Genomic DNA, 9,512 nt, shown 5'->3' on the forward strand with positions numbered 1-9,512 from the left:
CTGCCAATTATTTGGCGGATCTGGGTAGAATTCAATTTATATGATGGTATACATCATTAAGTAGGCCATTAATAGTTAAAGTTCTGCGTCATCACTTTTATTAAGGTCTGTAATGTAACACAGAGAACAATCTTTGTTATCAGATATTTTACAGACTTTGTTGTTTAACCTCTGTCCTACTTTGACTGCACGTCCGTCACAAATTCTGTGGCATATCAATGTATAGTTTGTTTGTTATGATTTTTTTTATGCCTTTCAATTTCTATTTTACAAAAAAACAGCAGTAATATATGGCACACATCTGTTTGTTACAAATTTGATTTGATTTGATGTCTTTATTTCGAACATGTAAAAGTAAAAATAAAATAAAAAATAAATTTAAAAAAGCATACAAGTAGAAAAGAAGAAATAGTTATACAAAGAAAAAAAAAATCAATATTAGCAAATAATAAGATCCAATTGACATAAAAATTAAAAATTATACAAAACCACTTCTAATTTTCACACTTGATTTTCATTCTTGCCTGTTAGTCCCATCAAGATACACGCCCCACTTCAGAAGATATTTTTCTGTTCTGTCCTGCATCCTATAAGACATCCTTTTGTATGTAGCTACTGTGCATGGTTCAGTCAACCAGTTCCGAACAGGAGGTTCTCCCGGGGCCTTCCTATTCCTGAGGATAATCTGTCGTCCAGTCATAACAGCAGTTTGTATCCATTCGATCACTGGTTTTGAAAAAGCAGATAGCACTGTAGAATCTCCTAAAATGTCTCCAGAACAAATCGCCTTCTTACAACATTAACAATATAACAATGAGTACTGATTAATCAAGGGGCATGACCAAAGTACATGTGCGAGGGTTTCTTTGTCTACATTTGTTATGATTTTTAATATTTGAGTATTTTTCAGTTTTGCAGTGAGTCCATTCATTATTACTTTTTCCTCCTCAATGTCCTATAATAGAAAGTCTGCCAAAGTAAGCTCATGTTGATTATGAAATAACAAAATATCCTTTCAACATGTTTTGCATTTTATTTCTGTCTTATATCTGATTTTACTTTTAAAAATTCAGTTTGACGACGCCTTACTGTTAACTAAAAAGACATTCATGGGGCTAGGAATCCGAGAGCACGCCTCAATGCACTGTCTACTTTGCTACTGTGACACTTAAGTTTCCCCGTTGTGGGACGAGTAAAGGACTATCTTATCTTATCTTATCTTAATATATATCAAAATGAATGCAGCTGTTATGGGGCCCTAAATATAGACAATAGGATTATTCATTTTTAATACAATTAAGTTCAGACTCAGGGGTTCCTGAACAAAATGTGGTGTCCAAATTCACAAAACAGTTTATCTAATATTTTTTTACAAGTGAAATGCAAAACACATTTGAGACTTGAGAGACTGAAAAATAAAGAGAACAATCTTTAAAGGTGAAATCAATCATGAAACGTTCATCACACACAAAGGCCCATATCCGTAATGTTGGGGTCAGGACCTAAAATGAATGGGAACAACGTCAAAATCCTGTCTCTATCATGTATAAGTTAAGATGTGTCTAAGTTATTGGAGTTGAAGAGATAAACCTTAAAACTTCATTCTGACTGAAAGAAACTTTTTTATAGACCTGCAATAAAAAATATATACAAACAAATTCAGAAATCAGACAGTAATTGACCCATTTAAAATGAACGTGAACACTCAAGAGGAAACGTGATCTACACAGGTAAAATGAGGTCTAATTACTGTGTTTGAAGACACTGCGATAAATCAGGCACGTGACAATCATTAAAGTGTAACTCTGACATTCTGGTATGGGGAAATCACTTCAGGCACTGAAACTTTTCACAGGGCAGAGACACTCTTTACATGCTAAACATAGCAGAGATTGTTCAGGTGTTGGTGTTGGCTGTATTTTGTGTCAAGCAAGAAAGGTGTCACATGCAGATCTGCATCATTTGTTATACTGAGACAAATGTGCATCTTTGGTGTCATTAACCCAATCATCAGCTGTCGTGCACCAGGAATATAATGTTGTGTTTTGAATGTTTTGATAAGTTTCCCTGAGATAGAGGCTGGAAGTCTGAGCTGTGACAAGAGGAGGAGCAGTGAGTGTTGCCAGTGACACCTGGCAGAGAACATTACTGTTGTCAAAACAAGCTTGTGCATACTCCACCTTACTGGGTTTGAAGACAAAACATACATGCATGTCTTCAGAAATACCAACCCACACCAATTACATTGTTCTCATCTTTCAACAAGTCTAAAAATATAATTTATTTTGTTTTTTTCACCCAGCAGAAACTTCAAATATACATAATTGTTGCAGAAGTTGAACTTTTAAAGGATAAACAGCAATGAAAAGACTGTAGGTTATTTCTACACTTTTATTCCCCTTTAGGGTTCATCTTGAGTCTGGAGACCGTGGAGTCAGATCAAAACTTGCCCTTCTTCTTCTTCCATGGCTTCTTCTTGGACTTGGAGTCAATGATGAGCTGAGACTGACGCTTCAGTGCATCCCGTGATAGGATGTCCCCTTCATCCTCTTCACTCTCATCCTCTGAAACACAATCAGAGTGGGCAATAGATTAGACTAGTGTGCCCTTTGTTGGGTTTTTAGTGAGTTTGTGTGTGGTTCATAACTTACCATCCTGGAAGAGGTCCACATTATGGTCCTCAGGTAACTTGACACGGGTGTTATAAGCTGGCAATTTTCTCTCAATCCTGACATAGAACTGCTCACAGCAAAAAAAAAAAGACACACATTGAAAACAGTCGAATATCAGCGGATATTTAGTTGTTGTTTTTTTGACATGTTGCTATGAGAGCACTCAAAACCCCCTGATTCTATCATTTCTGTCATCATGAACGTCTTTGGATGCTTCGAACACAACAAAAATATTTTCATGAAATAATATAAATGTGTCATGCTAGTGTTTGTCTAATTTTTTTAATGATAATTCTATCTACACTACCAGTCAAAAGTTTGGAAACACCTTCTCATTCAAGGGTTTGTATTTATTTGAATTATTTTAAGCACTGTAGATTAATACTCAAAACCTTTGAATTAGAAGGTGTGTCCAAACTTTTGACTGGTCATGTATCTTATCTTTAATTTTATAATATGGATGAAACGTCATATTAATGTAATCCATTCTCATGTGCGATGGCAGCTTTCCCATGGGATCTTTATTCCTGATTATTGGGCAGCAATGTCAGAGTTTGATCTTATAGAATCTATAAAACAACCATCATTGCTTTCTCAAGTCACACTGCTCTTAAAAGGTCATCTCAGGAGACTCTGACCATCGTGATGTGTGTTATGTGTGAAAGTCACGCAAACAAGGCTTGACTGATTTTGAAATAATCAGGTCAGAGTTACATCAGTCAAAAAGACTAATCCATCTATATTTAGATCGGACTGTCAAAAGTCAATGCCATTAGTAAATGGCTGTTACGTGTTTCCTACTCTGATACATTCTCAGAAAGAGAAGATGAGTCCAGGCATAAGTAATGGAGAACAAACACTTTAGGGGTCCATTTAGGCTGCCTTCTCATCCAGATAAGCTATGAAAGCACAGCACCATGCATGGAAACATGCTCACTCGTTCTTTCTTTCTAGTCCCAATATACCGTTTGCCAATACTACATTTGCTTATCGATCAAGGTCAGTCTTCTTTGTGTTGTTTGCAGTCCTTAAATGTCATCAGTGAGATATTATAAGGGAACTATACTGGTCTCACGGCCTTCATACAGCATTCATCAGATACATATATTTACATGTGCCTCTCCATTATTAATGAGAACAGTTTGTAGAATACTATTTTCTCATTATTCAGTTATGTTCAGATTTATTTCTAGAACCCACACACATTACTCAACATGTCTGTAAATGTGCCAGCGTTTCAGTGTCATATTCAACATGTTATCTGACCTGTGTGCGTTCCCACAAACCTGTCGCTCAAACTGTACACAACCACCTCTGATTTTCATCATTATCTTCCACTCATCTTATCTGTACTTGAAAGAACAATGATGCTGGAGGAGTGATTGTGTAGCTTTGACTCACCTCATCCTCCTCCATCTCCTTCATGATGGCAGCCAGATCCTTTCCCTGAAGCTCATCGTGCAGTAACTGCAGCTTCAGCTCACACTGAGTCATCAGCTCCACCACGAACTCATCCGAATCTGGAGACACGTCAGCCTCTGTGTCCTCAGTCTGGTTAGAAATGGGGGAAACAAAGAAGACAGGTATTGTGGTTGTCTTATTGACAGGAATAAAGGAATTTAAAAAAGGAATAAAAGGAGTTGCTGATGTAGGAAAAATACATTCCTAAAGTTCATAATAGTTAAACCCATATTTTGAAATAAAGCAGCTTTGCTAATCAACATAACTACCAGTGTGAGGTGTTGAAGCTTGTCAGTGAGGTGCTCCACCCCAGCTCGGACAGTGCTGAGGGTTTTAATAAGCCAATCCAAGCGCTCCTTACTGGAGTCGCACCTTCGCTGTTGAGCCTGCAGATGCTGATCGCACTCCTCTAGCAGCTGTTGGTCGCTAATAAAACAAAGAGAAAGAGTAGAGGCTAGAGAATAAACATTATACAGCACTACATTTCACTGCCGCTGTCTGACTGTCGTATACCTGGAGAATTTAGCCTCGCCAGAATATTTCATATCCTGGAACTGTTGGTTCAAGAGCTCCTTTTGCTCCTTCAGCTGCTGCAGCATGTTCTCATTCTCTTCCTTCAGCTTCTCAAGATGTTGGTGTGTCTCCTTCTGTGAGATGAAGCGGTCCACGATCTCCTAGATTTAAGCAAAAAATGATATATAAACCCCAACAGTTACCTTATAAATACATCTATCCAAAGCAAATCCATATTCTTACACATCTATACCTGTATATCTGTGACTCCAGTGGCCTCCTTGATGCGTCGGAAGGCTTCCTCAAAAGTGGAGATGACTTTCTCCTCCTCCCCTGCCATCCTGGGGCTGCTTCGCTGAGCCTCGCTGCTCAGCTCATCTGGCTGCATAGCAGTTCTCTGACCCTGAAGGTTGCAGAGTTTACACTCAATCTTTTTCCTTATGTGCACACACAGGACTATGCATTTGATAATACCTCCATTTGTATCTCACCCTTCTATCAGCCTTTTCAGCTTGGGCCTTGCGCTCCTCAACCTTTTTCCTGTAGCTGGCTACAACCCGCTCTCTCTCCTTGCGCTCCCTGTAGAGCAGTTCCTCCTGCTGCTGTAACTCAGCCTGACAGAAAGAAGAGAGGGGAGGTGGAAAGGGTTAAAGGTAAATTACAGAGGTAAAGAGCTTTTACACTGCATGTCACAATCACTCTTTCACAATCCCATTTAAACATCTATGGCTTTATATTCAGGCGCTTCTTGGGGTCCAGTGTCTTGCCCTAGGACACACTAATATGAAGATTGCGGTAGCTGTGGATCAAACCACCAAACTTTTAATTGAGAGATGATCCGCTCTACCACTGAGCCACAGGGTACAAAAAGGGAAGGAAAACAGTGAGAGGAGGGAAATGCTAGAATGTCAGTTTCCCCATACTGGCTTTTGATACGTTACTGCTGCAGGTGAATACTGAAGTTTGTAAAGTAGCGATGAGGTGTTTGAATGCATCTGTGCTTTGTGTTTAGCAGGTTGGAGATAAAAAAGGCGCATGTGAATAAACACTACCGGAGCAAAGAACTCATAACTTACATCATTAAGGGTATCAGAAATGATGAGTGAAGCATCCCTCTCAAACCTCAACTTTAAACACCCACGTTACAAACTCAGAGCAGAGTGATGATTCAGATCACCTTAGCAGCTTCTTTAGAGAGCTGGGCCACAGTGTTAATGGACTGCATGCTGTTATGTTCCTCCCTGTGCTTCAGGATTTCTGCTTCCAGACTGTCCAGCTGTCCCTGGAAGGTAAGAGCCTCATCCTGGAGAGGAAAAGTGAGGTGATAGAGGCAGAAGGCATTGGAACTAGTGATGTAAAAAGTGGCTGTAACAAACTGTAGAGTATCAATATGATAAAAGCATCAGAGAACTGTTGCACCATGGCTAGTACATGAAGTATTACCAGCTAATCACCATCCATTGTTTGGCTGTGATCAAGAAAGGCTGGAAAAGGTTGATGTCTTAATGCCTCACAAGCAATAGGCACAATGATTATCACAAAAACACATGAAACAAATGCAAATTAGAAAATTTAACTATACTGGAACATGTCCCACTCAAATTAACCCAATTAAAAAAGAATGACACAGGGCGTGGACTTAGCCTAATGGTTAAGTTGCACGCCATTGTAGTGGGCAGCATGGGTTTGAATCCAACCTGCGGCCTTTTTCCCGCATGTCATTCCCCCACTCTCTTCCAGTTTCTTACACTATCCACTGTCCTCTCTACAAATAAAGGTGTAAAAGCCACCCCAAAATATGTATATAACTTAAAAAAAAAATGAATTAAATAAGGAGTGCTGTTGGCCTTGTGGTCTAAATGTGCACCCCAGGTAGGCAAGGCAAGTTCATTTATAAAGCACAATTCATACAAGAGCATACAGCAAACACTTCAAACATTTAAATTTTATATGCGGCCAGTTATGTTTGATCTACTCTCTCTCTCTCTGTACTTATGTAACTTAACATACATAGTAAATAAGATAAGATAAGATAAGATAAGATAAGATAAGATAAGATAAGATAAGATAAGATAGTCCTTTACTCGTCCCATGACGGGGAAATTCAAGTGTCACAGTAGCAGAGCAGACAGTGCAAAAAAAATATAAAGCAAACAAGAGCCTATAAAATATCAATTATTAAAAAGCTATTAGCAATTAAACTTAAAATTAAAGAGGTAAAAAATAAGCATATCTTACAACATGTATATATATTATTGGTTATATAGTCTGACCATTGTTGGGTCTTATTATTTATTTGAATTAGGAGGGATTATTATAAATAATCAGCTCCCTTCGCTGCTCTGAAGTCTGTAATTTGCAAAGTCTTACTGTCCCCGGACACAGAATCACAACTGAGATGAACCCTTTAATTATCAATTCATCTCAGAACTTCTTCCCAAGGATTAAGTCTCATACATTGAGTCTTTTCTGTGTTGAGTCGCAGCCTGAAGCTGTCTCTCTTGACATCCCCGCAGGGTGCCCGTATGCCCAACATCTTATTGTAGATCCAATATCAGGTTCATTCCATAACGCCATACCTTGTCAGAAAATGTCAAATTTAAAATATGACATTCAACAAACATAAGCTTGAAAACATAACATATTTTAGAATCTAAGATCAAGAAAGAAAGAAAGTAAAATTAGTTTAAAAAAATGTCATTAAAAATAAGTTTGTTAAAAGAAATTAAAAGTTTGGAGTTACAGAAATAAAAACTAAATGTAGTCTACAGTCCTTGTCTCAGTGGTCACAGGTCCAACTCCCAGCCTCTACCATTTGCTACATATCTTCCCCACTCTTCTACCACTACTCCCCATATTTCCTGTCTCTTTCCAGCTGTCCTATCAATAAAAGAAAAAATGCCCCAAAATATAACAAAAAAAAAAAAAAATGAATGAAACACAAAAGAGAGAAAGAAATTTAAGTGCAAATAAAGTTTAGTGTGAGGCACAGGAAGTACTGCAGAGCTGTGCAGGTTCTCTCAATGTTTACATATCATGAACACAAAGACTGTGTGACAGTGTGTTAGTGTGTTATAGTGTGTTATGTAGTGTAGACCAATACTAAAGGTGTGATACTCTCATATGAATGCCTGCTGATGGCTATAACACATTAACCGAAGTTCTAATTCTACCAATGGTCTATAACGTAGAAAACCTAAAACTAGGACCTCAGCATACAAGTGTTTTTGATGTTAAAGTAGTTGCTTCAATGAATCCAGCAAGTGGACATTAGCACAAAACCTTTTTGGCTAAGTTGAGCATACCTGCAGGTGACTTTTGACCTTCTGGTAGTTACCCATGATGCTCTCTGCCTCCCTCCACTTAAACTGGGTCTTCTCCAGACTGTTCTTCAATGCTCGCAAGTTCTGTAAACACCAACACCAACACATCACATTGTGGATAAAGAAAATATGCAAGATAACATGTAAGTCAGAAGTTCGTCAGGTAAGTACCATGGTGTCCTCCATGTTCTTTTGAGTAGGAGCATGAGCAGACTGTCTGACTGTCAGATCCCTATGGTGTTCCAATTCCAGCTCTTCAAGGTGGCGCTGCTTGGTCTGAGTGATGTGTTTCAGAGCGTTGAGACGTTTTGTCTTGGACAAAACACTCTGGTCTAGTGTTGTAAGAGCTGCCTGAGAATGGAGAGATGGTGGTGTGTTTGTGTGTGTGTGTGCGTTCTGAGCACCACTACTTTGTAACAGTTATGAACCTTTAAATAATATTCTTGTTCTTTCCTCTCACCTTCCCTGACATGTTGCGATAGGTCTCCTTTTCTGAGCCTCTGTTATGAAAAGCCACTTTGATCACATTTTCATCACCCTGAGAGACACAACAAACAAACAGAGTCACTGCATGACAGTCAAGTTTGACTGTTTCTATTTATTCTGAGATGACTTTAGACCATGGAGACTCACAGCGTTTGCCTCTGCCAGTTTTCTGTACAGCTGCTTGTTCTGCTGCCTCAGCTGGAGGATGGACTCCCTGTTCCTCTTGATGGTGGACTGAGAGCTCTCATAATACGCTGTTCTGTCGCCCTCTAGTGGGCGATTTGATAATTACATTAGCGTGGACAGCAGCGTCTTATATTGATTAATTGTACAGTCACGTATATTACAGAAGAGGATTAGGGCCAGTGGAAAGAAAAGTCCGAATTCTGAGATTAAAGTCAGAATTCTGACTTTTTTCTCAGACAAAAAAAATTAAGGTCAACATTTTTGACTTTTTTCTCAGAATTCTGACTTTCATCTCAAAATTCCGACTTTTTTCTTAATCTCAGAATTCTGATTTTAATCTCAGAACAATAATAATAATATTAATAAAAAAATGACGTTTTTTTTTTCCAGTGGCCCTTATCCTCTTCCGTAGTACATATATATATATATATATATATATATATATATATATATATATATATATATATATATATATATATATATATATATATATATGTGTGTGTGTGTGTGTGTGTGTGTGTGTGTGTGTGTGTGTGTGTTAGCTGTTGTCTGCTGGATTTAGTCATGGGTCTCCAGTGGCTAGTCGCATGGTTATCAGGTAGTTACATGCAGCTATATTAGCATGCCCTGAAATCAAGGAGACTTCTTTGAAACAAACTTACCCAGTAGTTGTATTTTACGCTGCATCTCCGATATCTGGTCGTGCAGAGGAGATTTGACCGTACCACTGAACGGCATCTCTGTGCTGTAGAGTCGTTAAAAGCAATTTGCAAAGAAAAACAGGACCACAGTCTGTGCTGCCTGACCTCAGCTAAGACTTCTGGTAGCCTCTTCTGTTACTTAGCAACATGTACACAAAAGCAAAGTGAGG

The 9,512-nt window shown here is 38.5% G+C and overlaps 1 protein-coding gene across 2 annotated transcripts; it reads right to left on the bottom strand.

Moving 5' to 3' along the window:
- Positions 1-2,373: 2,373 nt before the first annotated feature.
- ccdc151 (coiled-coil domain containing 151) lies at positions 2,374-9,495 on the bottom strand. 2 transcript variants are annotated; one of them, XM_034687888.1, is made up of 13 exons: positions 9,304-9,495; positions 8,603-8,724; positions 8,430-8,507; positions 8,141-8,320; positions 7,952-8,053; positions 5,824-5,949; positions 5,138-5,260; positions 4,900-5,049; positions 4,647-4,807; positions 4,403-4,559; positions 4,074-4,223; positions 2,652-2,739; positions 2,374-2,564 (listed from the first exon to the last, which is right to left on the bottom strand). In XM_034687888.1, exons 1-13 carry the CDS (start codon positions 9,377-9,379, stop codon positions 2,440-2,442), a joined length of 1,638 nt encoding a protein of 545 aa, XP_034543779.1. In that variant the 5' UTR covers positions 9,380-9,495; the 3' UTR covers positions 2,374-2,439. The 2 variants fall into 2 exon arrangements, with proteins under 2 accessions (XP_034543779.1, XP_034543780.1); XM_034687889.1 differs by lacking the exon at positions 8,141-8,320.
- Between the last annotated feature and the right edge of the window lie 17 nt (positions 9,496-9,512).

This window comes from Notolabrus celidotus, chromosome 7 (genome assembly GCF_009762535.1).
Source record: "Notolabrus celidotus isolate fNotCel1 chromosome 7, fNotCel1.pri, whole genome shotgun sequence".
Lineage (NCBI taxonomy): Eukaryota > Metazoa > Chordata > Actinopteri > Labriformes > Labridae > Notolabrus > Notolabrus celidotus.

Bases quoted from the DNA above. Each gene is read 5' to 3' on its own strand.
- ccdc151 (XM_034687888.1), bottom strand. From the start codon at position 9,379: ATGCCGTTCAGTGGTACGGTCAAATCTCCTCTGCACGACCAGATATCG. The intron at 5,950-7,951 runs GTATGCTCAACT...TTTCCTCTCCAG, and splicing joins AGGTCAAAAGTCACCTGCAG to GATGAGGCTCTTACCTTCCA. The intron at 4,224-4,402 runs GTAGTTATGTTG...ATTTCTAACCAG, and splicing joins AGCTTCAACACCTCACACTG to ACTGAGGACACAGAGGCTGA.